This window comes from Anser cygnoides, chromosome 25 (genome assembly GCF_040182565.1).
Source record: "Anser cygnoides isolate HZ-2024a breed goose chromosome 25, Taihu_goose_T2T_genome, whole genome shotgun sequence".
NCBI classification, from domain to species: domain Eukaryota; kingdom Metazoa; phylum Chordata; class Aves; order Anseriformes; family Anatidae; genus Anser; species Anser cygnoides.
This window is the reverse complement of record NC_089897.1, coordinates 6,320,870-6,340,178: the sequence shown is the minus strand read 5'-3', so window position 1 is coordinate 6,340,178 and position 19,309 is coordinate 6,320,870. Positions and strand designations below refer to the sequence as shown.

Genomic DNA, 19,309 nt, shown 5'->3' with positions numbered 1-19,309 from the left:
ACGTGGGGCTAACCCGGCCTGCGGGCGCCCCGGGGGGCGCTGCCGGGGCCCGGCCTGGCGGCGCTGCGCATCTCCCGGAGCGCGGCTCCCGCCGGGGGAGGGCGGCGGCGGCGGCCCCGGTAACCGGGGCGGGGCGCGGGGCGGAGCGGCGGGGCCGGGCTCGGCTCGGCACGGCACGGCTCGGCCCGGCATGCTGCTGCGGGTGCGCTCGGCGGTGGCGCACCTGGTGGCCGGGCTGGGCCCCGGGGCGGGCGCGCAGCCCCCGGCCGAGCCCCGGCGCGGCGGGGCGGGGGGCGGCGGCGGCGGCGGGGGGGGGCGCGGCGGCGGCGTTGTTCTGCCGGCCGGCCTTCCTGCAGCTGACGCCCGAGGAGCTGCGCCGCGCCGACGACCACACGGGCCGGGCCGTGCAGAGCCCCCGCGACGGCCGCCGCCGCCTGCCCTGGAGCACGGGCTACGCCGAGTGAGCGGGGCGGGGGGGAAGGGGGGGGCGCGGGGCCGGTGCCCCCCGCCCGTTACCGGCTGTGCGGGACGCCCCGGGGGGGCCCTTAGAGATGGATCGGGGCGGGGGGACGGGACGGGACAGGGACGGGACGGGACGGGACGGGACGAGCGGGTGGAAGCCGGCTCCTGGGCCGCCTGCCGCCGGGCGAGCTGTGCGGGGGGGGGGGGGGGGGGCTGCTGCCCGCCGCCTTCCCAGCTCCGCTGTTTTCGGCACCGATGTGCCCGGAGCCACGGACGGGGAACCGACACCGGGGGGGTGGGGGAAGGAACTGCTCGATCTCTCGCAGGCCCCGGGAGGGGGGGAGGAGGGAATTGAAGCCGTCTTGGGAACAGGACCTGACTCCGACTTCCCCTTCGAGGGCCGGGTTCTCTTCTCCTTTTACTGGGGGTGAGTTTCACCCCGAACCGAAGGCAGGTGGGAAGGCCACCGGTACTGCTCCGTGACACCAGCCTGCTCCCGCGTCCCGCGCACAAGCTGCTCTGCCCGGTGCCTTGGGAGCCTCCCGAGGTGCAGAGTGGCCGGGGAGGTGCTGGGGTAGGAGTGCCCGGTGCTCGATCTCAGGGGAGCAGGAACCTTGCAGGCTCTGGGGGGAACGAACGAAAACCGCCCTCTGCTCGGCAGCAGGACTTCTCTTCTGTGTCTCGAGACTTACTTCTTTCTGCAAACCGCTTGAAAAGTCCGTGCCCAAATAGCTCTTGTGCACATTTACTGCCTCCCCCCGTGAGCAGGTTTGGCAATCTGGATCTGAAATCTGCTTTGCCAGCATAAGCTGTAAAAAGTCGATGTGAATCTTTTCGCAAAAGTTCTGCTGGTTTCATTTTCATCTCCTCCCCTCTGAGCCACCTGCTCCCTCTGAGCAGTGCTGCTCTGACGATGAGGCCGTAATCCCCTTGCGCAGTGTCTGAGCCCCGGCTGGCTGTGCGTGCACTGAGGCTGCTGCAGGTTTTCAGGCAGTTGCTCTGCTTGGGGCAGTGGTGGGGACCTGCGGCAAAGGCACCTTTTTCTGGCCACCTCCCTCTGCGGGTGCCCGGCCAGCCGCTGTCCCTGGCCCCTGCGGTGCAGAGGGAGCAAGCGCTGCCACTGCCCCGGGTCAGCCCCCGCGGCCGGCCTGGGACCTCTGCTCGCCTGGCTGCTGCTGTGCAGGACGGGAGCCCCTGCGAGGAGCGGGGATGGGGGCAGGAATGGGGCAGGGGGGGTGAGGTGCTGCTGGGGTGGCCCCTGCCGTGGCCAGGAGCCTGGCTTACCCCCGTTCTCAGCGAGTGAATTAGGGTCGGGTTTTCTGGAGTACCTGTGGGCAAAACCTGATATTTTGGGTGCGAAAGAGCGAGTCTTGACACCTCGTTCCCTCCTTGCAGGGTGATAAATGCGGGCAAGAGCCAGCACAACGAGGACCAGGCATGCTGCGAGGTGGTGTTTGTGGAGAGGAGGCCGAGCCCCAGGGGACACCCACCCTCCGGGGATGGCAGCAGGGAGCTGGATGGGGTGAGAGCAGCACGGGGTGAGAGCCGGAGCGGCTGCACGGCAGGAGGGGACGCGTGGCTGTGCCCTGCTGCTGGACTGGGGCTGGCTGGTACTGGGAGGCGCTGGCCCTTGTGCCCCTGCGGGCTGCCCCAGAGGAGCCAGCTGCTGCAGACGGGGCGCTGGCAGTGCTGGGTGTCAGCGCAGGGCTGGGCTCGAGCCAGCGGCAGCCCTGACCAGATGCCCTTCGTCAGCCACCCACGTCGCTCCTGCCTGCGCCGCGCTGGGACATGCGAGGCAGAGCCCCTATGTCTGTGTCCCCGGCCGCTCGCTCTGCAGCAGTAGCCCCAGCTGCTCCCTGCTGCCCACCGTCTGCTTCCTCACAGCACTCGCTGAACCTTCCTCTCTCTCCCCGCAGGGCAGAAAGGGTTTTTATTTCCACTACTGGGCCTTGTTTGATGGCCACGCGGGCAGCGGTGCTGCCGTCATGGCATCCAGGAGGCTCCACCTGCACATCTGCGAGCAGCTCCGGGACCTCGTGGACATCCTGCAGGACCCCTCCCCGCCTCCCATCTGCCTCCAGCACGATGCCAGGGCTGGCGCAGCTGAGCTGAGCCGGGCACCCGTCACAGAGGACAATGGAGAGGTCCCCAGCGATGCTCTGCCACGCTTTCACCTGGAGAAAGCAGTCTCTCATGAGAGCCTGGTGATCGGTGCCATCGAGAATGCCTTCAAGCACATGGTGAGCGATCCCTGGCCTGCGAGGACGCCTGTTGGGCACTGACTGGGAGCGTTTGCTTTGCTTTCTGTCCCCTCCAGCAGGAGGCAGGTCTGCAGCGAGGGCTCCTGGCAGGGCGGCTCCTGCCCTAGTGTGATGCTGTCCCCTATTTCAGGGGTTCAAAGCACAGAGGCTTTGGGCTCGGGGCCTGTGTGGGTGCAGGGTTTGACTGCACTTCATTCCAGCAGTGCCCAGCTGCTCCCCTCCCATCTTGTTCTCTCCTGCCTGCTCCACAGCCCCAAGGAAGCCGTGCCCCTGCTGCCCACAGGACCCCAGGCTGCGTGGGGCAAGGTGCCCGGCCTCAGCCTGACGGAGCAGCAGGACGCTATTTTGGGCTGCTTGGACCTCTGCTTGCTGGTGGGGGCTGCTGCTCGTGCTGCCCAGACCCGCTCTCTGTCTCCCCAGGACAACCAGATCGCACAGGAGCGGGCGTCCCAGAGCATCTCCGGGGGGTGCTGTGCCCTGGCCGCCGTCTACCTCATGGGCAAGTTCTACGTGGCCAACGCTGGTGACAGCAGGTACAGCCCCCGGCCTTCCCCCCGTACTGGGGCTTGCCCCAGTGTCAGGGCGGTGAGGAGCTGGGCTGTCTGGGGGAGGGCAGGAGCAGCCAGAGCAACCTGCGGCCTGGCCACGAGCCCTGAGGACAGCGTGCCGTGCCGTGCCGTGCCGTGCTGTGCCGTGCCGTGCCTCACCATACTCTCCGTGTTTGCCTGGTGCACTGAGGGGCTGCGGAATTTCCTCCTGAAATCTGGGACTTGCCACCTTCCTTCTCGGCAGTGTGGCATTCGCAGATGGCTCCGAATCGCACACCAGCCCCTGCCACCGGTGCTGGCCTGGGCTGTAAGATGGAGAGTGAAAATTGCCCTCAACAAAGCTGCAGAAAATGTGCGAGCATTAATTTTAGGGTACATTTCATACCAGTGAACTATTCTATCAGGACGTGCAAATCTGTGTGCAGTCAAGGCCCGAGGGAGCTTGGAGGCCAAGGATTTTGCCTGACAAATTCATTTCCTTGGGTGCATTACTGTAGTCACTTCTGGGTACGTTCATACTGCACGAGAAACAGCAGGAAGGCAACTCCGTCTCACACGGAGGGCGAAGCTGCTTTGAACGCTTCTTGCCCTGGGATGGCGGAGGAGATCTTGGTGCCTTTCTGCTGGGGGTATGCAGAGCGGCGTGGGCAGGAGCCGCGAGCAGAGGCTGGAGGTGATGAGCAGGGATTGTGCTTGGCCTCTGCCAGTCTGCCGTGGGGCAGTGGGGTGCCGCGGGGCTGGGTGAGGACCGCACCACCGGGGAGAGGCTGGGGCTGGAGGGGAGCCGCTCGCCCTCAGGTGCAGGGCTCTGCCTGCGGCTCCAGCTGCTGGCAGTGCCCGGGGAAGGCAGCGTGCGTGGACACCACGGCTGTAGCCGTGCAGCTGGGCGAGGGTCTGCGCTCCCTCCTCGGGCATCAAAGCCCTCCAGAGCCAGCCTCACCTGGGCTCTGTGTCCCTGGAGGGGACTTGCAGCCCTTGAGAGGACAGCGAGTGGGGCAGATGGGCCACAGGTATCAGATCCTCGATGCCCCCAGACCTCCAGAAACATCTCATAAACAGCCATTGTTTTAACCCATCAAACACTTTTTTAACGTGCAGCACTGGTGTGGGTGCGGGCTGGGCGCTTGCACCCCTGTCCTGCAGCTGGTGACTTCTGCCTGTCCTGTGTGCAACTCCCCTGCTGACGGAGGCTTTGTAACCTTTGTGCTGCTCCTTCTCTAACCATATCCCTTCTTCTAGTTTGCTTTCCATCCCCTCTGCCCCGTGCTTCCCTTCCATTTTCTCATCCTCTCTCCCCTGCCCTGGGTGCCGGCTGCAGGGCTGGGCTGTGCCAGCCAGGAGCTGCTGTCCCTGCAGCTGGGGCTGGGCAGAGGGCCCGCAGCGGGGGGAGGAAGCTGCACCCCTGGGGCAGCTGGGCAGGGAACCAGCGGGGCTGCCCCAAGCTGAGCCAGCCCACCCCATCCCCTCTCCTCCTCTCTAATCTCATCCTTCCATGTTTCATTGCAGGGCCATTATCATCCGTAACGGGGAAATCATTCCAATGTCCAGGGAGTTTACTCCAGAGACAGAGAGGCAGAGGCTGCAGTTTTTAGTAAGAAAGACCTTTCTTCTCATCTCATTCCTGCCGAGCCACCTCCCGGCCCCTCCGCAGTCCCCCGTGCTCCCTGCCGGGGCTGTCCCCTCTGTGGGGTGCGGGGCCCTGCTGCCGGCACCCATCCATCCTGGCCGGGGGGTGCTGCCCGGGAGCTGCCCCCGCTCGCTGTGCCGTGGCTGCCGGGCTCCTGGCTCGCTGCGGGACCGGGGATGCCGGGCTCTTGGCACCGTGTTGGTAGGAGTGCGTGGAGCTGGTTCAGCCCATCTCGTCCGGCTCTGACCCTAGGGCCACAGAGTGTCCCCTCCCCGTGGTGGCACCACGTCCTGCCTGCGTGCCACACCAGGCTGCTTTGTGTCCCTGCGTGCAGGGGAGCGTGGGTCCGTGCCCTCCACCTGTGGTGCCCCCTCGTGTGTTTGGGGGGGCCACAGCGCTGTGCTCAGTCCTACTTTCGTGCCTGGATGCCCCCTGGGGGGCAGCTGAAGTGTGCCAGTGGATTTCTAGCTTTCTTCCTGAAAGCTCCCTCTCCTGCTTGTCCTGGACAAACCTTTCTGTGCCGTACAATGAGACTTTTTAAGGTTATAAAGACCTCTCTGATGGCAGCACGGAGGAGGAGGCGTTTCTGCTAGAGGAGGTCTTGCTGGATGCGATTTCCTGGCTTGCAGCGTATTTGGAAAAACACTAAGGCACTTTTTCTCAAATCTATTTTTGAATGACCACGGGGAAGAAATTGCTGTGAGCAGGATCCTCTCCAGCCGGCTGCGATGCTCAGGGCACGCAGGCAGAGGGCCAGGCGCATGCTTACTCCGCCGTGCTGTGGCCAGGCTGTGGCCGGGGCTCTCCGTGCCTCTGCACCAACACCACCCTTCTCCCCGAGGCCTCTTCCCCTTTCTTTCAGCTCCTCTCTTCCTCCACCTGCATTTTCCAGCACCGTCCCGATCCCTGGCGCCTGCAGGCTGTGCTTGGGGAAGCTCCAGGGCTGCTGGCGCAGGGTTCGGCCGGGGCTTCCTGGCTCAGGGCGTGCTGGGGTCTGCTGGGTGCGGGGCGGGGGGTTCGGTGGGATGCAGCTGGGGCCGACACCCGCAGGGTGCTGGGGAGGTGGCTCCGGGGCTGGGTCCCTGGGGGGCCCCGGCTCTGCAGGAGCAGCGCGGTGACAGCTCCGCGCGGGGTAGCGATGCTCATGGGAGCACTGGCGGTCACCTGGACATGGCAGGGGCCGGTGGGTGTCCTGGCACAGGCTCTGTGCTGCTTCTCGCTCCCTGTCCCAGGCCGTGGCTGCAGCCAGGGCGTGCTCTCAGGGAAGAGGTCTCAGCTCTTCGCCCAGCGAGCCCTGCGCTGCGTGCTGAGCCAGGGCCCCGGGAGGTCTGTAGCTCTGCCTCCTCCTGGGCCAATTCCACCTTCTCCTGGAACTTGCCCTCTTTATGGTCCCTTTTGGGTTTGTTTCCCCAAACTCCTTGCTCAGCGTTGGCATGGCCACCCCGAGCTGCTCCTCTCCTCTGGGTGTAGCTCAGGAGGGTGCCTCGGAGGCTGCGGCACCGCTCCCTGCTGGCGTTGCAGTTGGAGCAGCTGATGTTACCCCCACCCCACAGCACCGAGCCCATTTCCCAGCAGGCTGGCATGCCGGCTGTCCCGTGCGGCGTGGGGGTGCCCGGTGGGCGATGCCAGCCCAGGGGGTGGGCGATGCTGGCAGGACCCTGCTCCTGGCACCACGGCTGAGCCCTCTGCTTCGTCCTGCAGGCGTTCCTGAGGCCCGAGCTGCTGGGGAAGGAGTTCACGCACCTCGAGTTCCCCCGCAGGATCCAGCCCAAGGAGTTGGGGAAGAAGATGCTGTACAGAGACCAAAACATGAACGGCTGGTAACCCTGCTGCCCCCCCGGAGGCTGCCGGCTCCAGCTCCCTTCCTCGTGCGGGCCCTGGGGCATGCCGGGCACCTTGTGTCCTGTCCAGGGACACCTGTCCGTGTCCTGAGCGCACAGGGGAGGCGCTGGAAGCTCTTGCCCGCCTGCTGACACGTTGCCTCTGGCTTGCTTTAACCAGGGCTTACAAAAAGATCGAAGAGGATGACCTGAAGTTTCCACTAATCTATGGGGAAGGCAAAAAGGTAGAGTGCTGGGCATGAGCTGTGCGGGGCGGGGTCCCCCTGCCTGGGAGGGGGGCGGTGTGGTGGCACTGCGGGGCCGCTTCCAGTCTGCCCATGCTGACTTGCAGGATGCAGTGCCTTTTTGCTAGCGCTGTCGCAGCTCCAACACCACGTGCATTTTCTCAGCTGGGGATGGAGGTGGAGATGAAGCAGCTTCAAGCTTTCTTTTGGTTTCGCCTTCCTCCAGGCTCGGGTGATGGCCACAATCGGGGTCACGCGCGGCTTGGGAGACCACGACCTCAAGGTGTTCAGCTCCAACATCCACATCAAGCCCTTCCTGTCCTGCTTCCCAGAGGTGAGCCTGGCCTCTGGCTGCTCCTCGCCCAAGGGCTCCTGCGATGGCTGGAGCCGGTCGGGGTGCCCGGCCTCGTGGTGCGCTTGGAGCGTGTGGCGGTGCCGGGGGGCTGTCCACGAGCCTCATCTGCCCTCACTCTCGTGTCTTGCCCTGTTCCCTCCCAGGTCAGGGTTTACGACCTCACGCAGTACGAGCACTGCCCTGACGACGTTCTGGTCTTGGGCACCGACGGGCTCTGGGATGTCACCAACGACGAGGAGGTGGCCAGCGTGGTGATGGAGGTGCTGACGAGCTACGAGCCCAATGACCTGTGCAGGTGAGCTGCGAGTGGGGAGGGGACAAGCGTGGCCTGCACTGTGACATCCCACTTGGTCTTGTTCCCTGGAGCAGTGTCGTGGCCACGTACCCGCTGGCCTTGGGGCTGTTGCTCTGCAGTACACAGCACACGTCTGGATGCGTGCGTCTGAGCTTGGATCTCTCTGAGGGAGCCTTTCCTGCACCTCTGGCTCCTCCAGCTTCTCCTTCCCTGCTGAGGCCAGTAGTGTGGTGCCTCGCAGCCTGCTGGCTGTGGGCCTGGGGGGCTGCTGACCCATGCTGTGCTCTGCCCGCCCAGGTACACGATGGTGGCCCAGGAGCTGGTGGTGCGCTCCAGGGGGGTCCTGAAGGAGCGGGGCTGGCGGCTGCCCAACGACAGGCTGGGCTCCGGCGATGACATCTCTGTCTTCGTGATCCCCCTGGGTGGCCCGGGGAACTACACGTGATGCCCCATGACCCGGGGCACAGGGGCTCGCGCTGCCTGGACGGACGCGAGCAGGACCCGGCGCTGCCTCGGGGCACCTCTCCCTTCAGCGCTTGTTTCCCGAGCTGACCACAAGAAGGAGAAACTTGGAGCCTCCGCCTGCGGCCCTCGCAGCCCCTGCCCGGAGCTCCCCTCACCTGCTGCGTCCCAGCACCCTGCAGAGATGGAAGGGCCTTGGACAGAGCGGGGACTGGGCTCAGGGGATGTTTTTCATGCTGCCATTTTCTTGATTGCTGTGAAGAGCCCAAAAGCTCCCTGGCTTCTCAGCGCATGCTTGGCACCTCGCCCTGGCCGGGAGGTGCTGGTTACAGCCATCGGCCTGGGAGGCTGAGCACTCCTGCCTGGTGAGGCCTGTACTTGCTGCTGCAGTCACCTCCTCCTGGCCCTGCCCTGTGCAGTTTGCACCGCGGACACTGAACCTGCTGCCGCTGGGCCGGGTGCTGTGTCCGGATGGCTGTGCCCAGCCCTGAGCAGCCCACCTGGGGGTGCTGGGGTGGGGGGTGAGCCCCACGACTGATGCCCTAGCCTTGTGCTTGCTCCCTTGGGCTCCTCCGGCCTCCGTCCCCAGCCGGGCACTTGGTCACAGTCTTGGGTTTGGGAGGACGTGGCAGCGCTCAGTCACTGCGGTGCATGGCGAGCACCTGGTAGGAAAGGAGCTGTTGCACTTGCACATGTCTGCCAGCCCCTGGCTGTGCCACGGGCTCTGCCCACCACAGCTCTTCATGCCTTGGATCACTGCTGTTTTTCTAGAGCCAATTATTTATTGTTAACTGTAGAGCTGAGCTGGGAAGCATCTAAATTCTTTCTCGGTACGGGGTGGTGGTTGGTAGGAATATAGGTCTGTGTTTCTGAGCAGTTCTAATTTGGCCACTGCTGAGCAGCAGTTGCAGAGCAGCCCCGTTCAGCCAAGCTTAGCAGCTTAAACACGCTGCATGGATCTGCTTAGCTGAGGGCTGGGAACCCACAATAAAAGCAGCTTGGTTGTCACTGGGGGACAAAATGACAGCTCTGTCCTTTTCCTTCGTCTCAGAGCTGGCGCTGAGCAGAGCTGTAGCAGCAGTTGTTCTCTGCGTACTATTTTGTTTTGCATCCTGCATACCTCTGACCTGCACCTCTGCGGAGTGTCGCATCCCACCAAAACGTGAGGGCTGCCGTCGTGGCCGAGGGGTGTGGGGGGACAGCCGGGCCCCGGCCCTTGCTTTGAAAGGCCCCGTGGCACCAGCAGTTCGTGTCCTGCTGTCACTGGGTGCGGCCAGCCCTCATCAAGTGTCACCTCTGGTGAATGTTGTTTGTCTCTTGTAATCAGCGAGATGTAAATAAACTGGGTGCACTTAGTGGAAGTGAAAGCTATCCAGCGAGATTTTAACCTATTGACGTTTTTGTGCTGAAGGGAGCAGGGAGAGATACTGGGACTGGAGCAGCTGTCCTGGCGTAGCACTGTTTAAATAAAGGTGCCACTCGCAATCCTACTTCAAAGACTTACTCGCAGAACTCTTGCAAAGAAGACTTACCTAAAATCCAATTAGTGCTGATTAATTTGTGTAGGCAGGCTCGGTAATCATGTGAGCTGCCGTCCGCCTGCCCTTGCGCCAGCCGGAGCACCCTGGGACCCTCGCACGTGGGGACCGGGAGCCCCTGCTCCCTGGGCAGGGCCACAGGGGGGTCGGTGACCCTGGGGCCCTGGTGAGCGCCACGGTGGTCTCCCTGCCCATGGGCCCCCCTCCTGTGGCTGTGCCACCGGTGCTGTGGGATGTGGGGCCTCCCAGCTGGGCTGCCTGCTGGAAGCACCCCTGCGCTCACATACCCGCCAGTGGCACCCACCGTCCTGGTGCTCCTGGGCTGATGCTTGCCCGTGCAGCCCAGTTCCCCCAGTTTATGCAGCCCAGTCGCTCTTGGCTGCCGCTGGCTGGGAACCAGCTCTGCCTCCCGCAGCTGCTGGGTGAGGCGAGGCGGCGTGGGCACAGGCTGCATTTAGCGCTGCCTCTGCGGTTCCCTTTCTTACTATGGAAACATTTCCTTTGGCGCCAGCTCCTGGCCTGGGGCTCGACAAATTAAGGAAAAGTTGTCCCCGAGACCTGAAAATAGAAACCGTTCGGAGGCCGGGGCCCGGGCCAGGACCGGGGCTGCCGCTCCCTGGCCGCGCCGCGGGGATGGGCGGGGGCCGTGCGGGGCCGGGGGGGGAGCGGGGGCTGCGGGCCGGGGGCTGCGGGCCGGGGGCTGCGGGCCGGGGGCTGCGGGCCGGGGGCTGCCGAGGCCCCGCCGCTCTCCGCCCTGGGGGCTGCCCGGCGGGGTCTGGGTGAGGCAACCCCGGCTCCGCTGGGCGCGGCCGCTGCTTCGGGGGCCGGTGCCGGGGCTGCCGCTCTCCTCCCGTCGGTAACGACACCCGGGGGCAGCTCGGGGGGGGGGGGGGGGGGGGGGGGGGGCACGGGGCCGGGCCGGGGACCGCGGGCGGCCGGGCTCAGCCCGCCGGGGGCGGCGGCGAAGGGGGCAGCGCGGCGCCGGGTCCCGGCCCGGCTCGGCTCGGTTCGGCCCCGCGCGCTCCGCCCCCCGCGGGCGGCCCCAGGCCGGGGCGGCCCCGCCCGAGCCGCGCTGCGGAGCCGGGGCCGGAGCCGGGGCCGGGAGCGGGGCCGGAGCCGCGGCGGAGCGAGGTGCGGGCAGCGCTCGGGGCGCGGAGGCCGGGGGAGCCCCGCGGCGGGGTGGGGGCAGCGACGGGCCGGGGGGTTGGCGGGGGTCGGGGCTCACCGGCACGGGGGGGGGGGGGGGCAGCGCTGGGAGGGGCAGCGCCGGGGGGACCGCGGCGGGGCCGGGCTCGGGGGGGTCCCCGGGGCTGCCCTGGGCAGCGGCGAGGCCCGAGGGGGCGAACGGCCCCGGCCCCGCCGTGCCTGCTCCGGAAAAAGGCACAAAGTCGGCTCTGCTCGCCGCGGAGCTCGGTGTTAAACATTTATCCGGGGGGGGTGGCGGACAGCTGTGTAATGTCTTAGGAGCAGGGGCGCATTCCAAAAGCATGAGCGCGCCGCTGCCCCAGCGCCCGGCGGGCCCCCAGCCCTTCCCGAGCCCCCCCCCAGCCCCCCGAGCCCCCCCCAGCCCTTCCCGCGGCCCCGGAGCCCCCCGGACCCCCCCGGAGCCCCCCGAGCCGTGGCCGGGCCCTGGGCGGCTCTGCGGGCGGCTCTGCGCCGCCCTCCCCTTCCTCCAGGCGCCTTCGGGGGTCCCGGCAGTTTCAGCGCACCTTTCGGCTCTTCCCTCTTCGCTGCGGCTGGCAGGGCTAATCGCACGCCCGAAACTGAGCCCGTGTTCCTGACAGCCTCGGCGCCTGCAGGGAAATGCTTTTCCAAGTGGAGAAGGAGCCAAGTCACTGCCTGCCAACAGGTTATCCGGGGCGTTTAGCCGGCCTCACCTGGTGGCCTGCAGTTTGCGCTGGGGAGGCCCCGTTGACATGGAGAGTAAGGAAGGTGTTGGCAAATATTGGCTGGCCCTGGGGCAGTGGCTGTGAGGCACTGCGCCACTCCGGGCATCCACTCCGATTGGGGCACCAAAGCTTTCGGCGAGGTCCTCGCGCTGCCGTGAGCTGGGGAAGGCTGGCCCTTGGCGGGAGGCGCGGTAAGGATGGCCTCTGGGGAAGGAGGTGAGGGCAGGAGGCGAGCAGACACCGAACGGAGCCCAAAGTGGGAAGGAGGAGGGCTCGCTGCCACCTCGGCTCGCCGGAGGGGTGTTCCTTGCTGCCTGCTCCTGCTGTGCCACGTATTTTGCTCATATTGTTTTCAGTATGCCCAGTTAAAATAAAATACATTCGGTAGCTTTACTAGTTCAGCAGCAATACATAAAAAGTTAGCTTCTCTTCTTTAGCCCAGTGATACCCAAAAGTCCGAAGTCCATGGCTGTTGTCCTGAAGTCAGAACTGTGAGCTTCATTTCAAAGGTTCTGTGCACTTGCGGTATATTCACTGCTCCAAGAGCGGTCATCCTGCTCTCGCTTCCTTGGGTGTCATCATACGACAGAAGACGTTTAAGTTAATTACAATAAGAGTCCTTGTTCCTGATAGTGTTTGTATAATGTGTTGATTTCTGAGTGTCTGCACATAAACTACCAGCCCTGCAAAACAAGCCGTGTGGGATTTGCTGGGCAATAATCCCACGGGGTCCTGGCTGGCACAGGGGGGGCTCTGCTGCTCTAAGGGGCTGGAGGGGGTTGAAGAGGGAGCTGTGCGCTCCGCGGCGTTTCTCCCTGGCAGCAGCGAGCAGCAGGCACAAGTTTTCCCACAAACACAAGCACTCAGGGTATCGTGACCGAGATACGCCCAGGAGCTCGGAGCGGAGCTTCACTGCCATGGTGTTTAACTTTGGCATTGCTCTTCCCTTCCAGCTGTTGGAATGGTTTTCTGCTTCTGTTTAAGAATTCCCCTGATACCCGAGCCAGGGATTTGTCCGGCACTGTGGGACTTGCTGCTGGTGATTCATGCACATAGCTGCGTACCCCTGCCATTGTCCCCAGACGCCTTCAGTCCCCTTAGAATGATTTTAGCTTCAGGGACGGCAGTAGCCGTGAAACACTCTTGTGAGCCTCCCCGCTTTGCTGTCGCAGAGCTGCGTGCAACCGGTCGGTGGGGTGGGAGCCTCCCCCCTGCTGGGGTTTCTGGGGGTGCTGTCACCAGCCCCGGTCCCGTTGGGCTCTGGCAGCGCCAGCACCGACCCACGCCTGCCCGAAAGCGGCTCCTGTTTGCCTCTCTCCTGGGGACCTGTCCTGATGTGCCCTCGCCTGGCGCGTTTCGGGATGTGGCAGCAGCCCTTTGCACACACAAAGCCATGTTTAGAAGTGGAGACAGCCTGTCCTCGGCTGCTCTGGGTAGAAAACCTTGTTTGTGTTCCCTGCTAGTGTTTCCTGCTCTCTGGGTGCCGCGAGCTCCCTTGGATCTCGTCTGCCTTACGGGGTGCGCTGCCTGAGCTGAAGGCCTGTGCTTTGGGGGATTTGAAACCCAGTTAAATTCCTCGTGAATATTTTAGCCTTGAACCTGGTTTGTGTTGCAATTAGCTCGGCTCCTTCCCAAGCAGAAGTTAAATCAAAACAGTCTGAGTACCCAGGATGCCTGAGTACCCAGGACACTGTTGTTTGTTAAACCTCTGGAAGTTTAGCAGAAGCTGAAGACACAGCAGGGCTGAGTGGACGGAAGCCTATCTCGGTCCCTTCAAAGGCTCGGTTTCCTCCCACAGCGCTGGGGGGGCCCCCACGGCCGCAGCCCTGCCTGGGGCCGCAGGAGCCGGGCCCTTGGCTTCCCCCTCCAGCTGGGAGCCCTGCAGCTTTGGGGACGTAGTGAACTCGGTGTCTGAGGCGGTGGGGTCCGAACGGTGGTGCTGAGTGTTTCGTTAGCCCCTAGTCCTAGAGGAGTGACTACAGAGGTGCCAGAGGCGGAGAAATATTTTGGACGGTCTGTCAGGAAGCCTGTAGGGAGTTGTCTTCTGACAGCTCGGCAAACTGCCGCGGCAGGACGTGGCCGCGAGCCCCAGGTCTGTCCTCCTGCCTGTCCTCCTGCCTGTTCTCTGTCTTCTGCCAGGAGAGGCCGGCGGCCGTGCAAGTGCTGCCCGATGCTGGGCCTCTGCCTCGCCCTGCCCACCGCTGCTGGTCCCAGGTCGGGGGGGGCTGCTGAGCGGGGCCGGGGCCAGCCCTGCCGTGGGGCAGCGCCGGGTGTCCCTGCGAAGGTCCGATGCCTTCTTCAAAGCGCTAATGTCTCCCTCTGCCATTTCCTGAGATCTGGTAACAGAAACTAGATGAAAGATGCATCCTGCTCCGGAGGAATTCCCCGTTTCCTGCTCAGCAGGAACTTCGCTTTTTGAGGCATGAGGCTCAGGAGAGGCTGATCACGTAACAGCTGTGCCCGAGCCCTCGCTATTTTTATGATGATGACTTTAGAATAGGTGCTTGGAGGATGGAGCGGAGCGATTTTGTTTCGTTTTGCAATTTCTTGGCTTGCCGCAGGTGCTGACCCGTGGCAGTCAGCGCTGGGGGAAGCGGCGGTGCCACGAGACGCGCGTTGTGCCCCCGTGCCCGAGCACGGCCCGGCTGCGGAGCTGCAGCCCCGGCACCTTGCAAAGGCTGGGTCGGTGCTGCTCAGCACCAGGGTGCTGGCAGGCAGGTACCACTCTGTTTCATGCGCTCCGTGGAGGAGCACAAGGCCTCTGAGCTGAGGCACCCGCGGCGCTGCTCCCGCTGTGCCCTCGGGTGCTGTGTGCGCCAGGCTCGCTGCGGCTGTGGCCAGGCAGCAGCCCTTACAGGGAGTCCGGGTGGTTAATGGTAGAAGAGTTCAAAATCTTCCCGGCCTCGTCCCGCCCTCCCTTTGGAGGCCGGCCTCGCATTAGCAATGGGCTATTTCTGGGCCACCCGGCTGAGTAATGGAATGAGTTGTGCTGAGATTTTGGGCGGGTCGGTGCCTCTGCCCCGTGAGTCACCCGCGGGCAGGGCTCGAGGCGCTGCTGGGGCCCCGCTGCTCAGGGTGGGTGCTGGCCCCGGCCCCAGCCCTGTCCGTGTCAGCTCCTGCTGGGGGCCGTGGGGGGGGGCTGGGCTGTGCAGCCCCTCTCCGCTGGGAGCCGGCAGCCCCCAGCGCGCCGCGTGGCTGTGTGCGGATCAGATCTCAGTCAGATATCCTGCGGGCTCGGCACGGGCAGACCTCTTCGCCCTGTCTGGACGCGGGCTGCCTGCCTCCGCTGCTGCTCTCTGTGCCTTGTGCTGCGGATGTGTCTCCCCCTGCCTTGTACTGGGTAGATACCAGCACTTCCCACAGCACCTTTCTTCCTCCATCACTCTGAGGTGTGGGATACCAAAGCAGCAAATCCCATTTTTTCTGTGGGCAAAGGCATTTTCTAGTAGATATTTTTGCCCACCAGCTTTCCTTTTCCTGTGCTGTGGAGATGGTGGCAGGTGAGTGGACGAGTCTTTGCCCAGGTGAGAAGGCTGGTTTGCAACAGGGGGGATGCATTTCTATCCCAAGGGATATGCCACCCTTGAGCCCCCCCTCCCCGAGGGCAGGAGTCAGCAGACTGCTCCATCCCTTCCCTGGCTCCATACCTCGAACGTGGTACCTCCTCCTGGTGCCCTCCCCGGCTGGTTGCCCATGCGTGGGGCCGGGGGGGTTCCTGGCCCAGCTGGGGAGCCGTGGGGCGGCAGGAGGAGGAGGAGGAGGGCAGGGGGACGTGAGGTGTGAGCCGCGCCGGGGGGCTCCCCTCAGAGCTCAGCCTGGCCAAGGAGCCTGCTGGGCACTTCGGGTGCCTTCTTCAGCTTCGGCGGTGCACAAACGTGCTCGCCCCGTGCTGGGGCACGCTGCTCACCAGGGTGAGAGTTTTACGTGTGAGGCTCTGGTGGAGGATTGCTGGATCCTGCCGGGCCCTTGGTCCTCTCTCTTCTCTCATTACAAGTGCGGCCTTACTCTTTTTATTAATGCCTCTACAGCAGTCTGCAGCCACAAAACTTTCGTGCTTCACCTTGTCAGCCCAAGTGCTTATAACTTGTGGAGATCTGGGGCTGTGGCCAGAGCCCGTATCTGGATGAAACCTTTCTGTCTCCTGCTCGGTCTGCGGGAGCTGCGGTGGTGCTGAGCCCCGGGAGGGTTTGTGGGAGGCTGCGGAGTGGGGCACAGCCCTGGGAGGTTTCCGTGGGGCAGAGGCAGCTTGGCGGTGACCTGCTAAGTGTGCAGATAAGAGGAGCTCTCTGCAGCCTGCTTTGAAATGCAAGTCAGCCACAGTGTCTAGTTTCTTGATCCCTCTCTTGCAGCTAATTACAATGCAGCCTTACTCGTGTTTTTCTCTTTTCCTTCCTTTATGTCAGGGCAGGGTGTGTGTGTAATCGCCCTGGGAGACGCTGGCTTCTCTCGCAGGAGCTGTTTGTGTGCTGGGCTCCGGCTGAGCGCCGCGTGGGGCATTGCCAGGATCCTGAGCGTGCTCTGGGGGAGTGGTGGCAGCTCCGAGCCGTGGGTGTACGTGTCCCTCCCGCGGGGTCACGGCAGGTGAATCACCCCAGCACCTCGAGCAAACACCTGCCTGCCAGGGCTGCTGCAGCTCCGCAGCAAGCGGAGCCCCTGCCTTCGTGCCCGGCCCCTTGCGAGCGGCTTTCTGGTGAGCTGCAGCCTCCCCAGCCCGCAGAGCAGTGCGTGCCCTCCCAGGGATTAAACCGTGAGCTGTCATCGTGCGCCTTGCCCTGGATTCCTGCAGGGATGGAGAAGTAATGGTGTCACGCGGGTGCCTAAGAAATGGGTCGGGCTCTGGACCGAAGTTTCTGGGGCCTGGAGGTGTCAGAGGGCTGCTGGGGCCCAGCCTGAGGGCGAGGAGGGCTGCGATCCCAGCCCTGCTGCTCGATCAGACTTCAGGGCAGGCAGTTCCTGGCATCCCGCTGGGCCATTCCCAGCTTCAGCTGTAATCGCATCCTGTAACTCAGGGACGCGAGGCGTAGTCTTACTTACAGGGGAGCATCCATTTCACTAGGGGCAGAAGGCAGCTGGCTTGGCTGGGGGGCTCGGCTCCGCTTGCTGAGCCATGGCTGGCAGCTTCTCCTGCCCCGGTGTCAGTTCCCAGCCGGGTGGCAAAGGCTCCTTTGTGACAGGGCTGGGACAGGGCCAGCCCAGCGCCCGGTGCCAGGCACAGGTCGGGCTTGCTCAGGGCCCCGAAAGCTCAGCTTGGCGCGCTCCTGCCACTGAGCTGATTATTTCGGAGCCAGTGAGCATGCCCGGGTGACACCCTGAAGAATTTATAATCTGAAAATAAAACCAGAGGGTGTGTGCGACTGAGGTCACCACACAGCCCGTGTGCCTGGGTTGGTGGCATAGCGAGAAAACTCAGCTGGGGGAGCTGGTGGCCGGGGCTGGGCAGCCGCGCTCTGCAGCGTTACGGGCTGAAAGACGCTCGTCTCGGTAAGGCGGAGCTGGTGCTTTTGCAGGGGGTCCCCACATGCAGCCTCTGCACCGCTTGCGGCGGCTGGGCCATTGCACGCAGCGCTCCTCGCAGTGGTGGGTGTAAATGTGGGGCTGGTTCCAGCTGCACTGCTCCCTGCAGTGCCTGTGGGCTGCTCTCCTGCTGCCTGCCTCCTGCCCTGGAAGCTGCTCACGCCGAGGTGTGCTGACGTGCCCAGTCGTGCGCTCTCCGGGGCAGCTGCGCAAGAGACCGTGGGGTGTCGGGGCCAGGAGGGACCGGGTGTGCGCACTGCCTGTGGCCGCGGCCCTGCTCACCCGTCCCCTCCCGTTCCCGCAGCGATGGCAGCCATCAGGAAGAAACTGGTGATCGTGGGAGACGGTGCCTGCGGGAAGACGTGCCTGCTGATCGTGTTCAGCAAGGACCAGTTCCCCGAGGTTTACGTGCCAACGGTGTTTGAGAACTACATTGCTGACATCGAGGTTGACGGGAAGCAGGTGAGGGCTGTGGCTGGGCACCGGGGCTGGCCCTGTCCCCCTGTTCCCTTGGCTCTGCGGGGGGTGGTGGTGAAGGCGCTCCGGGGACAGCGTGCCCTCGCACACCGCCACCACCCGGCGCTGCAGCGTGGTGAGGTTTGGGCGGCTCCGATGCTCCCTGCACCGGCAGAGCTCGGGCGGGAGCCCCGCGGCTCCTGGGTTTCTGGGTCACCCTGAACCTGCCCCAGTTTGAAAAGGACCCTGGTTATAGCCGAGGGAGATAAAGTGATGCTCCGGGCCCGACGAGCCTGCCTGCAGGGTCTGCGAGCTGCTGAGCCATGTCCCTCTGCCCCGCAGGTGGAGCTGGCGCTGTGGGACACGGCAGGACAGGAGGACTATGACAGACTGCGGCCCCTCTCGTACCCAGACACGGACGTTATTCTCATGTGCTTTTCTATCGACAGCCCGGATAGCCTAGGTAGGGTCCAGGGAAAGAGGGGAAACCTGGGGTCCTGCAGAGCTGGGTGCTGCTGGCTGAGCCCCTGCCGCCACCCTGAGCTCCGGGAAGACCCTGTGCCAGTGTGTTTGGGGGTGTCAGGTCTCCCCACTGCACCCCCTGGCTTTATGTGCACTCTGAGAAGCTGCTGGGAACGAGGTTGGGGAGCTTGGGGAGGGCATAGCCTGGGCTGGGACCGCGCTGCTGTGCATCCCAGCACCCCTTGGCTCAGTGGGTGCGCGCTGCCTCCCGCAGAGAACATCCCGGAGAAGTGGACCCCGGAGGTGAAGCACTTCTGCCCCAACGTGCCCATCATCCTGGTGGGGAACAAGAAGGACCTGCGGAATGACGAGCACACGCGGCGGGAGCTGGCGAAGATGAAGCAGGTGGGGAACGCGCTGGAGCCGGGCGCGTGGCCGTCGGGGGGGTCCTGGCTTTGCGGTGTGCGAGGGCCTGGGGGCCCCGCTCCCTGTGCCACCTCCCCGGGGTTCCCTCTTGCAGCGCCTGGTCCAGGCGCTGGGGGATGCCCCGCAGGCCGTTGCTGTGCTTCTCGCTGCTGTCGTCGGGTGATGTTCCCAAGCCTCCTTTTTGATGCCCTGTAGGAGCCCGTGAAGCCAGAGGAGGGAAGAGACATGGCCAACCGCATCAACGCCTTCGGCTACCTCGAGTGCTCGGCCAAGACAAAGGAGGGAGTGCGGGAAGTCTTCGAGATGGCTACCCGCGCGGGGCTGCAGGTCAGGAAGAACAAGAAGCGCAGGGGCTGTCCGCTGCTGTGAGTGGCCGGCCGGCGAGGCGGGCACTGCCCCGTGCAGCGTCCGGACACCACAGCGAGAGCTCGTCCTGCCCGCAGCTGCCCTGGATCCTCCTCCCGAGAGCTGCCCCAGGTACGCGGGCATCCCTGTGCCCTGCCGGGGGGGCAATGCCTTCAGTCCCTGCCGCTCCCCTCAGGCAGCACGGTGCGTTCGGGCAGCTCCGTGTTGCCCCGTTTTATACCGATCCCCCCGATTTTGCCTGTGCCGTGCGCTGGGCAGGGCTTACGGCCCGGGGGCTGCTGGCCGCCCCCCACGGCTTGCGGCCATGGTCTGCTCGGGCCCCCAGCCCTCTGCCCCTGACCGGGACGGCGCCCACCGGGGTTTTACAGGGACTTGCCCGGGGCAGCTTTCAGCCCTGTCCGGGCACAGCCGGGCCCGGCCGCTGCCAGGAGCACTCCCCAGGCCTGGTGCCGGGGCAGGGCCTTGTCCAGCCGCCTCCGAGGCTGAATCACTACGGACTTAGCACCAGTAAATTGAACTGTGTAATTGGGAGAATAAATGCAAACTGGTATTTCAGTAATTGCGGTGCTGCTTCCATGGCTTC

At 64.6% G+C, this 19,309-nt stretch overlaps 2 protein-coding genes across 3 annotated transcripts; both read left to right on the top strand.

Moving 5' to 3' along the window:
* Positions 1-175: 175 nt before the first annotated feature.
* Positions 176-9,436, top strand: PPM1J (protein phosphatase, Mg2+/Mn2+ dependent 1J). The gene is given in 11 exon segments (XM_066982989.1): positions 176-304; positions 306-460; positions 1,858-1,984; positions 2,379-2,702; positions 3,144-3,256; positions 4,778-4,862; positions 6,600-6,718; positions 6,900-6,963; positions 7,190-7,297; positions 7,462-7,613; positions 7,911-9,436. Coding segments are annotated over 11 exon segments (1,509 nt in total). The 5' UTR covers positions 176-190; the 3' UTR covers positions 8,059-9,436.
* A 1,008-nt stretch (positions 9,437-10,444) lies between these two features.
* On the top strand, positions 10,445-19,285 carry RHOC (ras homolog family member C). Of its 2 annotated transcripts, none has more exons than XM_066983195.1 (5): positions 10,445-10,469; positions 17,321-17,478; positions 17,815-17,935; positions 18,209-18,339; positions 18,556-19,285. In XM_066983195.1, exons 2-5 carry the CDS (start codon positions 17,323-17,325, stop codon positions 18,727-18,729), a joined length of 582 nt encoding a protein of 193 aa, XP_066839296.1. In that variant the 5' UTR covers positions 10,445-10,469; positions 17,321-17,322; the 3' UTR covers positions 18,730-19,285. The 2 variants fall into 2 exon arrangements, with proteins under 2 accessions (XP_066839296.1, XP_066839295.1); XM_066983194.1 differs by lacking the exon at positions 10,445-10,469 and adding an exon at positions 10,587-10,744.
* The last annotated feature ends 24 nt before the right edge of the window (positions 19,286-19,309 follow it).